Below are 19453 nucleotides of genomic sequence, written 5' to 3'. Positions count from 1 at the left end.
AGTGAGAAGAGGGGAGTTCTGTGGGAGGAAAGGATGAAGATGGAGGGTGTACAAACAGCAAGGCCAGCAACGCTGATCATCAAGGAAGAGGAAACACGTGTCAGATGCTGCGTTCCCCACAGGACTCACCACCAGAAGCGAAGGAGAAAGGCCTAAAGACTCAACGTAAGTCGGTGAGCCACGAACTTGATACTAGAAAAGTGCCACTGTATCTGAAGACAACTGAACTGAAGGTCTCCAGCTCCCAATGGCTCCCAGGGTGCACTGCTGCACCTCCTGAAAAAGTACAGCTACTTGACAGACTGAAAACGTCACCAAAATGAAGACATCCCAGGTGAGATGGCTGTGATATGACAAGTTGGACCAAAGCTGCACACACTCACTGCCCAAGAAGTTGTTTAAGAAGATGCGTTAAGATTTCAAAATTCTTTTTTTTTTCAAAGATTTATTTATTTATTATGTATAGAGCATGTATCCCTGCAAGCCAGAAGAGGGTGCCAGATCTCATTACAGATGGTTGTGAGCCACCATGTGGGTGCTGGGAACTGAACTCTGGACCTCTGGAAGAGCAGTCAGTGCTCTTAACCTCTGAGCCATCTCTCCAGCCCAAGATTTCAAATTTTTTAACAAGACTATATAGTGGATTTTTAAAATCCAGATGACATATGTAAAATCCACAGAGAGAAGGTAGAAAAGAAAGGTGAATCAGAGCCAGGAGACTCTCTCAGCCCTGGAAGAGCTGCTCTTATCAAAAAGAGTAACAAATGCTGACTAGAATGTGGAGAAAAGGGGGAAATGGGGATCCCTGCACTCTGCAGATGGGAATGTCTATTAGTATGGAAACTACTCACAGTTTGAAAATAGAACTATGGGGGGGGCAGGGAGGGGCTGGAGAGAGGACTCAGCAGTTAAGAGCAGGAGCTGCTCTTCCAGAGGACCTGGGTTCAGTTCCCAACACCCATATGATGACTTATAACCATCTGTAACTCCAGTTTCAGGGTATCCAATGTCTTCTTCCGGCCTCCAATGGACACTGCAGACATATGGTACATATACATACATGCATGGAAAACACCCATATACATAAAAATATAACTACCATGTGATTCAGCAATCCCACAAAGGAAAATGAAACCAGTATATCATGGAGACATGTGCATTTCCAATCTTCTGAAGTACTGTTCACAACAGGAGATAGAGACAACAGAAGTCTCTATTAACTGACAATGGGCACAAAAATGTACTATGTACACATCCTGGACTACAACTCAGTCATATAAGGAATATATGTGATCAGGGCTAGAGAGATGTCACTGGTAAGCTCTTCCAGAGGACCTGAGTTCAGTTCCCAGCACCCACATTAGGCAGCTCACAACCACCTGTAGCTCCAGCGACAGGGCACCCTACACCCTTGGCCTCTGTAGGCACCTACACTCATGTGCACATACCCACACACAAGCTATGACATACAAATAAAGATAATTTTTTAATTAAAAAAATGTGATCCTGTCATTCTTGAGTCTCCTGATTATCACTCATTCAGTAGCTATCACTTACTAGAAAATGGTCCTAGGAATGCTATCTACATACAATAAGACCAGCAACCTACCAGGTAAGCTGAGCCTCTAAACTAGGAAGAGCAAGCAGAGTACTACAGATGTTCCCACAGATGCTGCAGCAGAGGCAGGCAGAGTCGGGCAAGGGTGGGCTGGGACTCAGTGGTACCACTGGCAAAGTTCTCTTCCAATCTCTCCTCCCTCACCCCTTCCTTAGCTTCCTTCTCTGCACCGACTTCCTCCCCATTTTCCTAAAAGTAAAGACTTGTTCAATCTTGCTTTTCTCACTGGATATAGTTTGCCTCATAAACGTAATAGATTCCCATGGGAATGCAGGGAAAAAAAGGACTTGCAACCCGAGGCTCCAGGTCCTACCTCTATTCCTCCATTCTGGAGTCCTGCTAATGTTTGCCGACAACTTGCTGAAAGTCGACATCAGCTCTACGCTGGTCCCCTCTCCCTGCTGTTAGCTCTGCACTATCCCATCAGAGTCAAAGCACGGTCCGCTTTTCTCAACCCTCACTGCCTCTTTGTAAACCTCTCATTCATATCTTCTGCCTCTTCTTAGGATTATAGGTAGAATTTCTTCCTTCTTCTTGACAGATTACACAAGACAGGAATTACCTTTACTTTGTGCCCCTTCTAGACTCTCACAGAGTGCCCTGGACCTGTGAGTTGTTCAGCAGGTATCTGCTACTGAGCTTTCTCACTGTCCTTCCGTAGGGGCCATGGGGCAGGAAGAGCCTTCCGGGGTTATTCCACACCTTCTCAGTGTTTCCACCCACATGGCCTCCTAGCAGATTTAAAAGAGCCTCTAGGATGGGGATGCTTCAGGTGCTCACCATGGTGATCTGTCCAACTGACAGGAAACTGAGGCTGGGGTGGGAAGGCAGCATTCCAGATGAAAGGCTAAAGATCAAGTTCTAACAATTGATGAACAGCCGAGAAAAGGAAATGTGAGGTGTGTTTTCCCATCTGTTCATAGAGAATACCTCAGCCCAAGACATGAGCAGTTCCCACTCCATCCCTATAGTCTTAAACACACACATACACACACGCGCGCACACACTCGCAAGGATGGGGAGGCGTGTCTTCTAGGACAACTGGTCACCTATCGGAGGCTGGACCAAAGCAGAGCCACCTCATTCACCATCACAAACACCAGCACACCGACTCCACTCCCAAGCCCAGGAGCAGTGGCCCACCTCTGCCACAAGCAGTCATGCATTCAGGCCAGATGTCCTTTCTGAAGCCGGAGCAAGAGGAATCGCAGCCCACTCTCGAGGCTCACGGCATTTAGGAGAGCTAAGAGAAGATGTGGTCAGCTTCATTTTACTCAAATCTAACTTCTGTTGCCCGCCTCTACTTCCCGTCCCAGAGCACTATTCCAAGCTGAAATTACATTTCTGGATTAATAACGAGAGCAGGAAAATCAATCACATCTGCCCTGGGAATGAACCCAAAACCCAAGCAGCCACACAGAGGAATTTGTGAGCTGAGCTTAGAGTCAACTTTAATTCTGAAGGAAATGAACCTTTAAGAAGAAAATTCAAATAACAATCTATGCAGACAAAGCATTAATCTACACTGCCCTAATAAATTTGGGGGCCCTTTAACGCTCTTCCCTCCCATGGATATTTGTCAGAGCAGAGCTGCTCTGATAAAGATGGCATGAGGCCAAAGGCTGTATAATGAAGGCATCTGCACTCGGCTGCACTTGCCCGCCTAAGGAGCAGCTGCATATTCACTCTCTCTATAAGATTCCTACAAACAAGACAACCCACCTCCAGCACTCCCGAGCAGAGCTGGCTAGTCCTGGAGGATGGTAGACTGAAAAATCTAGCTAGTGCCAGGGGTGAAAAAGCTCTGGACTGAGCCACAACAGTCCCACCCCTACCCCGAGGAGGAACTACCGCAGAACAAGGCCAGAACAAGTCAACACGCTCTCAGTGCGTGGCTGCCCAGAGGGCAGAGATGCTGCACTACAGCAGTGCAGCTCTGCACACACACCTCTGCAGCTCCAGCAGAGCCTGCCATGCAAAGACGACAGAGGTATAGGTGTGATTCAAAAACTCCCAAGAGCCACTTTAAAAAAAAAAAAAAAAAAATTGTGAACTAACCCTTAGCATGTTTTCCTAAATTCAATACATCTAAAACATTGCCAATTTAATATTTAGTCAATCCCTAAACATTCCCAAATGAGACATTTTAACTTTTTCATACTAACATCCTCAAAACCATGTGTTCTGCAGCAATTACAACACACCTGACTTCAGACCTGTCACATTTCAGATGCTCTCTGGCACATGACTAGCGGTTACCATAACTGCTCCAGAGTGTCTGTCACGACTGTTGTTGAAGAAATAGACAGGCTATGAAACCTGACTGCAACTGATTCTCAAGACCCCCAAAGAGCAAATAACGTACATGGATTTTGCAGACCACAAATAAAGCCCAAGAAAAAGAAACTGGCTTCTTTACTGCAAATCAACCATGAACAGAGCTAGAGATATTTCTGCTCATCTGGAAGTCCAGAGCTGTGAAAGGCAGTGTGTCATGAATGTGCACTCACAGAACAAAACTGTACCGATCAGGCTCACCTCATTAAGAGCAGAGCAAACTCCCAATTCTCCGTGATATTTAAAAATCCATGCCTAGTTGCTTCTTCCATATAATCTCACCCATTCTCCTGAGGCAGTCAGAAACCTCCTTTCCTCTCTCACTAGTCTGGTACAACCTTTCCTTGACTATCAAATGCCAGGCGAGCAGCCCATGCTTCAGCTGTCCGCCTGGGAGCTCCAGTGGGAATCCGGAACAGTTGGAGCGGGCTCGTTGGTACAGGCAGAGAAGCAGCACACTACATGCAAACCATTCACACACCATGAAGTCTAACCTCAGCATCACTAGGGAAGTTCCTGAGAAGGGGGGAAAAACAGCAAGTCACAAAACCCTAGAATAATGAAATTAGAAACTGAACTTTTGACCATTAAAGGGAATGTAATGGTCTTTATCCTGAAAAGATAAAAAAAAATAAATAAAAGGCACCTCACAGAGGCAACTTGATACAAAAAAAAGGGGGCCACAGATTTGAAACTCAATAAGCCTAGATTAAAACACTAACTCAATCACTATTAATTTGCTAAGGATGAATGATTTAATTCTTTTAAGTATTATCATCTAGAAAGAAGAATATCTAATAAGTTATACCTCTAATAGAAAGATATAAAACACTGTGATTAGCACAGTAGATATGAACATATCTAACTCATTTCTGTCATTGACGTAGGAACCCAGAGCTCTAACGCATCAAAAACAGGATTCCTAGAGCACAAATCTACCTCTGGGCTCTCAGCATCAGCAGATTCGGAGGGTAAAGGGTGCAGCTACCCAAGTCTGTTAGGGCGCTAACCGCTGCCATCATGGCTCAGCCACCTGTAACTCCATTTCTCCACCATAGCAAGCACCTAGCAGTGTTAGTATAGATGCAGAACACATCACAGTGAAATGCAGCCAGAGGGGAGCACGGGCTCAGCCTGGAGACACGGAAGGGAAGGCTTCCTGGGAGGTGAGAGCACCTAAGTGAGGCAGGAGAGGGGCAGAGAGGAAGGGTGGGGGGGGGACAGGATGTGAACACACTTGTGCAAACAGGACTGTGAGCAGAACTGCTGGGATAAGAAGAGCTGATGGACACATGTGGAGAAGACCGGAAACCAAACAGACATGAGGCATGGCAACCTCACACAGCCAAGGAAAAGCTAAGGGTGGACAAAGCCTTGTCATTGGAAATCAAAGAATCAATGTGAGTGAAGGGGGGGTCAAACCAGAGGCTGAGGGTCACGACGTGACAGTGACCAGAAGAAATAAGAACTGCCCGAGGAAACTTCTCCATCACCTCTGCTGCCCCCTTCTACAGGAGCAAGGTAACCCAGAAAATGGGACTCCCAAACAGAAGACGTCCATTGCAAGAAGGCACTGACTGGACATGCTGGGGTGTAACACTGGTTCACTGAGAACATTTCCCAAACATCACACTTCTAGAATCCAGGTCAGAGCAGACAGCCTGGTGTGGTAGCAGGGGAAGAATCAGTTAGGAAGTTAAATGCCGTTTAACGAGCACTGGCATCAGGAGCCGAATGCAGCATGAATCACGCTCCCACAGGACAGGGGAGATTAGAATGGGCCAGGTCCCAACACGTATTCACCCCAGCCTTGTGCCATGACATCTTCAGAAAGACAAAGATTCCAATCTGAGCAGGAACTGTTTCTCGACTTATTAACTTCCTGGTCATTTTTAAGTGGCTTCTGAAAACTCTACCCCGGGAATGGTGAAAGCTAGAGAGAAGAGGGTATCTGATAGAAAGTGTTCAGAATGAAGTCCCAGGACCAGAGCGTCATGAAGTCCAACTCTAGACTGTGGGAAAGCACCGAAAAGCATGAGGATTAGAAGCAGAATCACGGGCTCTTCCAGAAAACAATCACACCACCAAGTTTTAAATCCTCTTTAGAGTTTTCTTATCCAGGGCCTATAGCACTGGGGTACTCTAAATGATTACATACCTCAGATAAGGGGGAGCAATTCAGAGACCCGAGGAGCCGCTTCCTGCAGGAGACGGCTCTGTAGCTCCTCTGGTCACATTTAACTCGTTCCTCCCCATCCCACACTGAATCACTCTCTCAAAAGGGCTCAGTTCAGACCACTGAGACAGTGCAGAGCGGAAAGGCGCCTGATGCACAAACCTGACAACCAGAGTTCAATCCCCAGGACCCACATGGTGGACAGAGAGAAGAAACAACCTGGAGATGCCCTCCGACCTTCAGATACGCCATGGCATATGCATCCCCACATATGCACACACATACACATACACACACACACACACACAAGTTCATGTATACCAACATATTTTTAAAATGTGATTTTTTTTTTTTTTGCGGGGGTGGGGGGCAGGATGAGGGGCAGGTCAGAGTTTCACTGTGTAGCTTTGGATGCCCTGGAACATGCTAAGTAGAGCAGGCTGGCCTCAAACTCATAGAGATCTACCTCCCTCTGCCTCCTGGGGCTAGGATTAAGGTGTACACCACTATGTCTGACATAATTAATATTTTAAAGACTCGGTTCTTCACTTCTTAGTTGGCTCCTAATCATCTCTACATTCAGTCACAGATAAACAGGTCAACACGAGCAGGATGTCAAATGTCTGCATAAGATCACTCGCCTCTAAAAAAAAAAAACGAGTTAAAACCCTAAGATAACACAAGAACCTTCAAAAAGGCTACAGATTTAAGCAAAACTCAACTACTGATGTCAGTGGTAGAAAAAAAATTGCTTTAAATGTCTCTGTAGAAAGGAAAACAAAGATAGTAGAAATGATATCACCAAGAGTCCCTGCCCATTGCCCCTGGCAATGAGAAGAGACAGATGTCTGTCCAGGACAAAGCGTAAGCCTTGGGTTCTAAAGGTATGCACAGTTTATTGTGCATTCAAGCGTGGTTTTTTTTCCTTTTTTCTTGTCAAATACCTATTGAGCATGTTCTATGTCCCAACCACACTTTGCCTGATGCTAAGCTCTGCTCTCTGACCAGGTACAGCACTTGTCCCGGCTCTGAGCTCGAGCTGTGGCCCGGTGATACCTGTGTAAACACACTTTAGAGTGGACACAGGAGAGTCAGAGGTGAGCACCACACCCAAAGGCCCGGCAGTGGGGACCATGCTCCATTCACGCCCTGGTCGCTAAGCACCCTCGTGGTAACATGTACATGGCACTCACTTCGCTAAGAGTTTGGTCTGCCACATGCCGTACTCTACCCCGGTGGAGTCACCCCCGCGCCTACCTGTCCACTGAGGGGGGCAGCGGCAGTTGTAAGTGTTGACTCCGTCCACACAAACCCCTCCGTTCTGACACTTGTGGCTGGGGCAGTCGTCGATATTTCGCTCACAGGTGCTCCCTTCAAAGCCTGTGAAGAAGAACAGCACATGGGATTCTGCTTTCCCTCACAGGACACTGTCAGAGGACAGGCCTGCTTTGTGGCTTCAGTACAACCCCCAGCAGCAACAGTGCCACAAAGACACACTGCACAAGAAACACGCCGGTCCTGGATTCCTTGACCTTAGACACAGCTGGATGATGGAAGCGGCTCAGTATGCCTCGTGCCTTCACGGCGGCCTCACATGTATTTCTGTGAAATAAAATCGGGGGAGATAAATGTCTATTTGGGACAACCATTAACTGGTTCCAAAATCTGGGGTATTAGATTTTCCCCCAGCTCCTGTCTAGATTCCTAGGAAGAATAGATCAATCAATAATTAAGTTTGGGGGGCTGCACATATAGCTTGATGCTAGAGCGCTTGTCTAGAATACAGAGGCCTTAGGTTCAAACCCCAGTACCGTAAGCATGGACAGAGAGTGGAGGGGAGGGGAGGCGGAGGCCTGAGAGGAGAGGGTAGAGAGAAGAGGGAGGGAGAGAAACCCGACATTTATGTGACAGCAGAAAGAGGTGTGGGCCTGAAAGCATGTGAGTGAAGAGAGGAAGGCTGGGGGGCGGGGCAGAGGAGGAAGAGCAACCAAAGGAAATATGAAAAGGAACCTGTCATTTCACTTGTTCATTTCTAAAAGGGAATGAAAATATTATTATAAAGACTTCAATTTTACCTGACTCAAAAATAAAATCTTTTAGTAAATAAATAGGAGAAAACAGATGAAACAACCAGAATTTAAGTCTCTAATTTTTTTTTCTTGGACGACAGCTCAGAGGATTCCAACACTGGGTGGGTGGGGTGACTGAACTCGCGGTAGGCAGAGCAGAGTTGAGTCACGGTGTCTCTGCCCAAAGCCGTTCAATGCACAGAATTACAAACTCCGAGTCAGCGTTGGTAAATTGGTAAAGGAGGCAGAAGCCACCTGCCTAGCCTGCCTTTCTGGATCGGTAAGTGCCCCATCGTGAAGAAGGTCCTCCACGGACAGTACAAGCTTTGGAAGAGATGGCGCTGTTCCTAAAGAACATTGCCGGCATTTCAAACTTCATGTTCTTCTCCACACGAATGCTACATTGCTTCTGTCTTCCAGATGGCTCCCTGTTCTGAAAAACAGGATTCTAAACCTCACCCCAACTGCCTGTGGGGTGATCTCTGTAAGTGTTACCAAGCTCTGTCCTTCCTTGTGTGACCAAGCCCCCGGACTAAGGAAGAGAAGCCTTATCAGCTCCAAGAAGGCAGAGTGTCCAGGGAGCATCTATTTGAAGCTGTGTGACCGGACATTTTGATGCCTCAAACTATCTTTTAGATCTTTTCTCATTCAAAACACTCCCTGTGTTTTACACTAGACACTGGGGAATTGCAGAGTGAGAGGCAGAACCCCTGTTTACGACTCCAGTCACAACTTGCTCTCTGTTCTTCCCTTACCACAAGCTACAATGGACTACACACGGTTTTGCTGTGCTGAACCATGGCTGGTTAACTGTCTGCATGGCAGTCATGTAAATGAGCTTAAACCGAGTAGACAGAAACACTATCCAGAAATCACCTTATAGAAGAAAGAAATACTTAAAAGCAAGTGTGGGAAAGACTGTGGAAACATACACTTAAAGATTTTTAAAAATTATTAAATTACACCTATTTCTGTCCATCACATGAAAGTCTTGGAAATGGACTGGTGCACAAGAAAATGTCAAGTTGGTTAAGTGCACTCCGAATGAAGTGGGGCTCCTGACTACAGCTCCACCCTGCAGCAGCTGCTGAATGGGAGCTTAGGTCTGTGTTCCTGACTTAGGGCTCTTCATAAAGCCATTCTTTAGAAACGTTCCAGTTAAGATTGTAATGGTAGGCAAGGGCTGGCTTACCACTACCAGATAGAGAGATTTAGGAACAGAAGTGTTAATTGAGAACATGTTTCCATAAGACTGGTATGTAAGCAAGTCTGTGGGGCATTTTCTTGATTAACGATTTGATGTGGGAGGGCCCAGCCCACTGTAGGGAGTGCCACACTTCTGTGGGTGGTCCTGGGTGGTATAAGAAAGCAGGCAGAGCAAACCAATGAACAGCGTTCCTCCATGGCCTCTGCTCCAGTTCCTGCCTTCAGGTTCCTGCCCTGATTTCCTTTGATGATGAACTACGATGTAAAAGTACAAGCCAAATAACCCCTTCCTCCCCAGTTTGCTTCTGGTGATGTTTCATCACAGCCACAGAACCCCTACTAAGAAGATCTTCTCCCTGACTCAGTCTCTCATGACTACGGGTAAATACTGCTGGATAAGGGAGCAGGCAAGTGGCAATGCCCTTGGAGCTCTGTCGAAGGAACAGAAACTGGGACCTTGACATTGTACTAGCCAGTGTTACAACTAACTGAATCTACCAATCCTGTGCAAATTAAGAAACAGCAACACGTCAACCAAACCAAAGCGGGCAGGAAGGACAATGTTTTCATAGCTGATTATTTTAAGGAACTTCTTCCTCGTCAGTAAGTAAGCAGAGGAGAAGGAAATGTGGGGAAGATCTTGAGCTCAGTTGGTTAAAGCCTAGGCTCCAAGGTCAGACCACCCACACCCAGCTCTCGGCCTAGCTGCACAGTCACCGAGGAGACCCAGCACAGCACCTCCACCTTCACTCCTGCTGGAGGGACTCAGGACCTAGCTCCAACTGTAAATGAGTGGGATGTAAAGAGCCCTCGATTTACCCAGTTAAATGTCCACGTGTGCAAGGATGAACCCACGTACACATGAAAATTAACTGAAAATACACAGGAGACCTAGATGAAGGTGCTAAAATTATTTTTAAAAATACTGGGGAAAAGAGGGACGGATCTTTCTAAGTTGAGCTAAGCTTAGATGTGGCCAAAAGCCCAGGCAGCAAGAGGAAAATGGATTTCCTCAGATCATCTGAGCAGCAGAGAAAGGGCTGTCCAGAGGACAGGAGAAAGTATCTGCAAGTCACATACAGCAAGACTTGTGTCCAGGATATACTGTTTAGAACTTACACAGCTTAATAAAGAACACACATAACCTGATGGCCAAACGGCAAAGGCTCTCAGTGGGCATTCTCCAAACACACACATAAACAGTAAGTGCAAGGACTACTTCTTGTCACCGCAAGCCATTGGGGAAGAACAAATCAAAACAAGGAGACGCCTAACTTCACATCCACTGCGCTGTTGTCACCAAAACGGCAGACGGTGACAGGTGCCGACAGGGATGTGGACGCTGGGATCCTCATTCGTTGCTGGCAGGAGTGTAGAGCAGTGTAAAGGCTTTGCAATGCAGTGACTCTGGCCATTCCTAAAAGGTTAGTGCTACCATAGGACTCAGCAACTCCACTCCCGCTAGAGACCCACAGCAAGTGAAAACACAAACCTACACAAAACGTGCTCAGGAGCGTTCACAACAGAACACGAGAGTCGAAGTGCCACATGCCTGTAAAATATATCGTGGCAAGAGTGAGCAATGGAGTATTAGACAGCAAGGAAGAAAGGGAGGGTCAGTACACTCTACCATGTGGTAGAACAGTAGAGCCACACTGAGTGAATGGGGCCAGTTACGGCTGCCCACACAGTGCATGTTTCCATCTACATGAAATGTCCACAATAGCTGAAGAGAGTCACAAAGTCTATCAGCAGTCACCAAGCCTGGAGGAAGTCAGGAGAATGGGTGGCAGATAACAGCCCGTATGTGACTCTTCTGGAGCATGAAAACATGACAAAATTAATTGTGGAGATAGTGACACACATCTGTAAGTCTACTAAGTAAGAGGCACTGAACTGCACATTGATAAGAGGAAATCGTATGGTGTGTGAATTATAGCTCAATGAACCTGTTAGTGTAAAGGAAGGCTCTTAAACTGTTTTGCATCGAGGAGATTTGAGCATCCACTAGAGATCATCTCCTTTAGGCCTCTTACATTACAGATGCAGAAGCGGAGGCCCACAGGACTGCATGGCAGGAGGTAGCGGCCAGCCGGGAGGCCAGGAGGGGAACCTAGCGCTCCCCAGTTTCAGTCAGTGTTTTATGAGACTCCAGAGCTCCTTCCTCTTCAACAACCTGAAAAACGCACCTCGGTTCCAAAGTGCCCAGATCTGTGCAAAACTCAGCCACGTTCATTCCTCTCCCAACCAAGACACACTTAATGTTGTGGAGACAAATAATCACATTAAAATAAATACAGATCCAGGACTCTTTCTGGAAAGGGCTAGCAGATTCTGGGAAGAAACTGTCTATCTCAAAGTGGGGGAGGGGCAACAAGTTACAACCATCCTTTCTTTAAAATGTTTCAAGTTTGTAGGGGAAGGAGTAACAGACTGATCAGATTTAAGAGTGGGTGGATGGGTGTCGTCCCAGAAGAGCTCACACGGCCAGCCACACTAAAAAGAGTCCACTGCTGAAAGCCAACTCACATCCTTAAAAGGCCAAAAGGATAAAATTAAACTTAGAAGGGCCATTTTCAGACTGTGCCTTTACGATACTGTGGCCACTCTGCTGAGTAACACTTGCAGTGAGGAACGGGCGGAAAGCCTTTGAAGTCCTTCCACACAGAGAGCAGCATCTCTCGGGACAGCTGGTGTCTTCCCATCTTCAGGCCCTTTGTATGAGGGGAGAGAAAGCCGGTGAGATGGCACTCAGGCCAGACTGGGAGTCTTCAGGACCGACGGAAAGCTGGGGACGTGGAGCTGGACAGACGCAAAAGAGACGCCATCTTGTTCCTGGAAAGAAGTCTCACAAGAGCAAAGCTGCCGGGTATGATCAGAACAACACGAAGAGTGTAGCTCATGTTCCTGAACATGACAAGGCTAGAGAATGGCTTAAGCCCTGCAACAACTGAGCAGAGAAGCCCCACGAGGTGTTTCGCCTTTACTTAATGTCAGGGATATGACATAACCAGCCTGCACAGCATACAGGGCCGTGCACCTTTACAAGGAGGCGCTTTCATTGACAGCAGTGGACACACCAGATGGAGTCCTGAAAAGTCACGGTAGAGACACGTAAGAAAGGAGGGAAAACGGCCAGTCCTTGGAGGGCTATTCCTTCCAACTGTGAACTCAGGCCCGCAGTGTGCTCACAGTGGCCCACGATGTTCTGACTGCTTGTGTCGTTTGGAAAAGAGCTACACCCACAAAACTGCCTAACTCATTTTCCACACTGGTTGGCTCGGACCCAAACACTGGGAGCCGCGTGTGTCACGCTGCATTTTGCTGTCATGTAGAAATGATTGCAGCGGGGTGCTCTACTCGGGGCTTCTGCTGAGGTTAGGTGATGGAAGCTCATAAAATGTCCGGGTTATTGACAGCTGCTGATCCTGAGCCCATTCCCATAGTTTCCTGTTGATACTCTTCTTTTTCCTCCCTCTGCAGAGGAACACCTCTCTTGACCCTGCACAAGCTGAATCACTTTTGTGATTTCTTCCTCATGGGTCCTTTAATGATGCAGTCAACACAGTAACTATAGGCTCTTTGCAGGAAAAAAACACACAAACAAAACAACACAACAAAAAAACCACCCTAACCATACAAACATAATCACTAACTTATGTGCTATCTCCAACTGTCAGAGCTGAAAACACTCCAAAATTATTTTTATCCGGTATTCGCGTCCATGGACAAAAGCAGCCAAACCTGAGACACAGGATTCCAGACAGGAAATGAGATCAGCTACACTCGCCATGCTGACATGATACTACACTCAGAGTCAGTCAGTCAAGAAGCGTTTGTGGGCCTGTCTGTGGGCCCTGTTTTCAGGTGTTTGGGACAATGATGAGTGAACAAAAGCAGGATCCTAGCCTTCACGGGTGGAGGAACAGCAATCGAGCTTGGAAAGGACAGACAATAAACAACAGGCATAATGGAGTAAATGTTATAGTACAAATTATATAGTATGAATCTAAGTGTCACAGAAAAAGAAAACAAAAATGTAGGCCAGGGCCAGTAATTAAGGGGTTGGAGGGGATGGTTACAATTTTAAATCGAGTGGTCAGGGTACAGTTATTAATGCAAAGACCTGTAGTGTGGCAGGAGATGGTCATTCAGGGGATTCGGGAGAGCTTGGCGAAGAACTTTGTAAGCAGCTGACTTGGTCTCCCCGTCGTGACAACTGAAATAACAATCTATTAAACTGAAGTTGATAGATGCATGGAGACAGCAACTATTGTTTTAGGTGGCATCTCAATCTCTTGCACGGAATAGGGGCAAGTATGGGAGGGTGAGAAGGGAATTCCATTAAGAGAGAACTTTGAAAAAGTCTCAGTGGACTACCCCGCAGTGGAACTCAGGAGAACACTTTCCAGACCTCACCTGGGGTGGGAGAGTATGAGGTCTTCAACACTCTGGAAATGCCTGCTTGCTCACAGTGCTGGTCAGCACCTACTCCTTCTATACACATGTCCAAGCTGATCGTCTATCTCAGACCATGCAATCCCAGAAGGCAAGCACTAGTCTACTGGACTACCCTCTCCTCTCTGTGTACCACATACCTGGGCTAATGCACAGCAAACAGTAATTGGTTATGATGGGAGTGTCTTCTTTTCCTCACAAAGTAAGCTTTTCACTTGAATCCAAACTGCTCAGAGCATATAACGGGATGCCACACACTCTAAAGCAGATGAGCATTGCAGTGTGATGGCCATCAGGTACACAGGGCTCTGGCTTTGGAAAGGACCTGCCTGGGTTCAAGGCTCTGCTTCTACAGTATCAGCTGTGCAACCCTTAGTAAATGACTTACCACGCCAGACTTCAGTTAACTTCAGCCAAGAAAACCAAAAAACACCTATCTGCAAAGTGTGAGAGATGTGTGCGTGTGTGTACACACACATACACACACGCACGCACGCACGCACGCACGCATGCACACGCACACATACCCACACATGATAAGCACAGCACGAAACACAGGCAAGCGTCCTTACGCCACCACTCCAGCCTTGGCAGCCCATTGCTGCGGAATCCCTGGTTATTTCCTTTCTCAAGGAGGAGCTGCTATTCTCTTTTGACGAGCTTTTCCTGGACACTCTCAGAATTCCCTGAGGTTCTTAGGGAGCCGAGCGGATAACAGTGCAGAACAATGGGGTGAATAATCACTCTCTCCCAGCTAAAGACTTCCTTTATTGACTTCTCTAACTTCCTGTCAATATCTTGCTGCCAAATCAGTCTCCTGTTCTAGGCAACTATTAAAAAGCAATTTCTGGAAACTGAAAAGGGTGTCCAGCTATAAATCACACTAACTTCAATTATGAGCCACTGGGGCCATTACAACATTAGACTATTAGATGTTTGCATTATTAAAATATTTACAAAGGAAGTTGCTTCCATTTATTTCTATTTCTGTTTTTAGCTCTTAAAATGTAAACAAATGCAAGAGCAAAGAAAGCTATCTTAGTTATTCCTTCTGCGAGATAGCGAAGGTGACAGCAAGCCTTAATAAACATTTATTTCGTATCTCGAACGATAGTGTTATCTATTCTTTATTGAAAGAGAAACTAAAGCAGGACAATTAAACGTACTTCCTTGTGTCCCAGTTAAGTGGTTAGTTTGATTTAGGGCACTGACAGTGTCTCATGCTGCCGTATCGAGGGCATGGAATGGTTTCTGGAACACAGCAGTTAGTCACTGAAGTTGTACCAAATAAAACCAGCCACATCAAAATGGGTCTAGAGCAGCGGTTCTCAACTGTGGGTCGAAACCCTTGGGGGCCACAGATCAGACACCCTGCACATCAGATATTTATGATCCATAACAGTAGCAACATTACAGTTATGAAGTAGCAAGGAACCATTTTCTGGTTGGGGGGGTCACCCCATGAGGAACGGTATTTAAAGGGTCACAGCACTTGGAAGGTCGAGAACCACTGCTCCAGAGAAATGGTTCAATAGTTATGAGTACTTGCTGGTCTTAGAGAGGACCCAGGTTCAGTCCTCAGCACCCACAAGGTGGCTCATCGCTACCTGTAACTCCAGTTCCAGGGGACACAAGGCCTCTTCGGACCTCCTTCGGTACCAGGCACACATGTGGTACACAGACATACATGTAGTCAAAACGCTCTTAAACATAACGTAAAATAAATAAACCAAAAAGTATGTTTGAAATAAGTTACCATGGTTTTATACCAAGGACTGACCTATGACCTCTAAAGTTGAAACACACAGGCCCATTATATGTGAGCCATATTCTCAACACCAGAATCTGAGATTCCCACTCGAAGGGTGGTTCAACAGCTTCTCTTTGAGGCAATCCTGCTTATTTAGCACATTACACACACACACACACACACACACACACACACACACCCCACACACAGTTTTCTTTCTTTTGTTTTTGTACTGAGGGTATTTGTATAAAAACAGGATCTTTGTTGCTTAGTAATTCATCTGCTCCAGCTGCCTGTGCTCTGTTCCCAATCAAAATTCTTGGTTTTCAGCCTCCTCATCATTTTTATACTGAGCGAAGTGAACTGGCCAGGCTTGCTCCTTTCTCCATCTCAGGACAGCCCTGGACCCCCAGACACGACTCCTCTGGGCCTCAACCTCTGGTTGTGTGTGTGCTTAGGAGCCTTGACTAGCCAGGGGTATGGCAAAGTCCTGTGTCTTGATTAGTCTTTCCCACATCGCCAATCAGAGCTCCTCAGAAAACACCACTGGTTAACAAAAGAGCTTCTTTCGAGTCTCCAGCTTGAAGGTGGGAAAGGCCACCCCCATGTCAAGTGGGAAGGATCACCCCTCCACATCAAGGTGAGAAAGGTTATGCCCCCATGTCAAGGTGGGAAGGGCCACCCCCATGTCAAGGTGGGGACACAGGAGAGGTAAATACTCAGTTGGGAACAGAAGCATAAAGAAGAGATGATCCTCCAATTTCGGTGTTACTTTGGCTTACTAAACACACACACACACACTCTCTCTCTTTCACACACACATACACACACACACACACACACACACACACACACACACACTTTCATATGTACACACCCACCCACACACCCTCTCACACACAGACACATACAGACACACACACCATTCACACATTCTCACACACTCACTCTCATACACACACACACACACACACACACACACACACACACACACTTCCCTGTGTGTGGGGGTGTCATAGTGTTCCCTACTCCAGATCTGCCTGGCCCTTTCCCAGAGCTGTTTCTCCTGTTTCTTCTCACTGCTTCTCCAAAAGGAACAATAAACAATTTCCTAAGCACTCATCATCATAAACTCTGACATGTTAAATTACCCCCTGCTCTATTTATAGACCACAGTGAGCCCATAAAACCCCTCCCTCACCAGCAACCCACCCCACACCACGCTCTCACTTCCCATTTTCCCTAAAGGTGGATCTAAGCCACTCCACCTCCACCTTCATCCCAAGACGGGTTTGCCCCCACATCCCCCCCCCCATTCCCAAAAGCCCAGGGAGCTCCTCACCTGGAAGACAGTTGCATTCAAAAGTGAAGTCCCCAGTCTGACGGCAGGTGCCTCCATTGACACAAGGAGAGGGCGCACAGGGCACATAGGTGCTGTCACAGTGCTGGCCTGTGAAGCCCTGAGGGCACTGGCATCGGTAGGAACCAGGAATGTTGACGCAGGTGCCGCCATGTTGGCAGCGTCCTGGAACGTCACACTCGTTGATATCCGTTTCACACTTCTGTCCCGTGATGCCGGCGGGACATCTGCAGGAGAACTGGTCCGCCGTGGAGGTACAGGTGCTCCCGTTTGCACAGGGATGAGACAGACAGGCATCTGTCCACTGGCACAGCTTCCCTACAGGAAGGAAAATACAACTTGGTACCACTCTTGCTCAGCAGCTTCCTCTTGAACCCAACAAGTAAGCAGGTGCTTCCACGGAGACCCCTAGACTGCAGATCCCACAGAACACACTGGTGTCACCTCAAGATCTTCAGACACACAGTGTTGTCCAGAAGCTCCCTGAGGCCCTAAGGAGACTCAAGACTCCGTGGATAGGGCACAGGAGGGGACTGAGTGTTGGCTCCACGAAGGCAGCCCTGCAGGACTTCACCAGTTCTGAGGCACAGGGTCTGGGTCCACCTGCTTCCTGGTCTTTGCTGAAGCTGCCCCTCTCCGGGGAATGCCCGCTGCCTCTTCATTCACCTGGTGGACTCTCCCTTCTATTGACAACGCTGCTCAGCAGCTGCTACTACCACAGTCAAACCGTCCTTATGCCCGCCCCCAAGTGTGCCGTCTCCTTCGGCAATGCCAGCCACCACAGCACAGGGCTGGGTCCCCCCACAGCAGGCTCTCAATCTTGTCTGCTGAATGAACGAAACAGAGTTTTCACCCCATACAGTTACTAAATTGAGCTCCTAGGTGACAGAAACAAGACAACACCATGTTTTTCTTTAATCCCAACAGATCCAGTCTAATTTCCCGAGTACATTTTTTTTTTTTTTTTAATTTTGGCTTGTAGATTTAGACCTGTTGCTTTAGTGTCTCTAGCAGGTATCAAAATAAGACACAATTCTTTTTCACCAAGTTGGGGGAAGGAAAAAGAGTTTGGAGATTAGAAAAGCCAGTCCCTTAGTGTCGAGGGGGAGATTTTAGAAAGCAAAAAAATCAAACACTTCTAGGTATCTGACCCTTTTTCTTTATCCTCCTTTGCCCCTTAAAAATCCTCAAAAGGCAGGGGATATATTGACTACACATCTTACAAACTAAGAAGTAAAATATAAAATGACTCTCAATGCTTCAATATGGAAAAATTTTAGAATGTTATTCTTGAATTATTTTATTTCTATACTTTATAAAGTACCTCACATATTTTATGTTCTCTTAATCACATTTCGTATCTCTTATGTGCTAAAAATAGCTAGCACTTATCTATTGACAGATTTTTAAATGTTCCTGAGCCTTCCCCCATATTCCAGCTTGCATCATAATGCTAAAATGTACACTCGAGTTTGGGGACCCTGACGTGGTGGTTTTACGAGACATGTCCCTCATGGGCTCAAGTATGTGAGTACCTGGTCCTCAGCTGGCAGCGCTATTTGGGGAGGTTACGGTATCTTTAGGAGATGGAGCCCCTGAGGAGGAAGTACACAGACGAGGGGAGGCTGAGACAGTGTCCATCCTCACCCTACTTCCACTCCGCTGTTTTCTATCTGTGGCTGAGAAGTGATCGGCCAATTTCCGGGCCTGGCTGCCTGCTGCCATGCCTTCCTAGTGACTATGGAGCCTCCCTCTGGAACCACAGGCCAAAACAAACTCTTTCTTCCACGCGCTGCTTTGGTGGCGGTGTCTTATCACACCTGAGGAGCAAGACACTGAGATGGAGATGTGCACAGGACAGGCTGCTGCTGAGAACGGAATGCACAGGCCCAGGCCAGATCCATTACCTGTGAAGCCCACTTGGCAGGTGCACTCGTAGGTGTCCCGGCTGAGCATGTGGCAGGTACCTCCATTCAGACAGGGGCGAGAGACAAAGCAGGGGTGAGAGGTGGAGTACTGGCAGTCCTCTCCTGTGAACCCTGGAGCACACCGGCAGCTGGCTTTCCCCAGTAGGGCCTGGGTCACACAAGTGCCGCCATTTTGACAGCGGTTTTTCTCACAGGGGTCTCGATGTTGACAGTATTCTCCCAAGAAGCCCTCTGGACATCTGCATTAAAAATAAATAAACAAACAAATAAATAAATAATCAATCTATGAAAAACACCTGACTTCCTGTGAGTCCACAGACCGAAAATGATGCTATACAAGCAAGAAAACACCCAAGTGTGAATAAAGACATTTGAAAGGGGAGCCTGCAAACCCCCTGACTTCAGGAGCAGAGGTGCTCAGAGAACTTATTCTATTCCCAGGCCCTTCTGAATCCTGGCAGGTAACAGAATACTAGGAGCATGACCCAGCTGGATCTGCTGCAGAAAGTCAGCATGACCCTTCCTTGGAGGTCCACACAGGTGCAGGCTGC

The 19453-nt window shown here is 47.0% G+C and overlaps 1 protein-coding gene across 1 annotated transcript in view; it reads right to left on the bottom strand.

Annotated features, from left to right (window-relative positions):
- Notch2 (notch receptor 2) overlaps window positions 1-19453 on the bottom strand; it is a 135550-nt gene that overhangs the window by 56568 nt on the left and 59529 nt on the right. The window contains exons 3-5 of the mRNA XM_036189741.1: window positions 18882-19141; window positions 16957-17292; window positions 7389-7511 (exon numbers count right to left, since the gene is read on the bottom strand). Coding sequence (XP_036045634.1) covers window positions 7389-7511; window positions 16957-17292; window positions 18882-19141 — 719 coding nt within the window. The remainder of the gene's footprint in view (window positions 1-7388; window positions 7512-16956; window positions 17293-18881; window positions 19142-19453) is intronic.

The sequence above is a fragment of the Onychomys torridus genome, chromosome 6 (genome assembly GCF_903995425.1).
Source record: "Onychomys torridus chromosome 6, mOncTor1.1, whole genome shotgun sequence".
Classification (NCBI taxonomy): domain Eukaryota; kingdom Metazoa; phylum Chordata; class Mammalia; order Rodentia; family Cricetidae; genus Onychomys; species Onychomys torridus.
The sequence above is the reverse complement of the archived record's forward strand: the minus strand, read 5'-3'. Positions and strand labels throughout refer to the sequence as shown.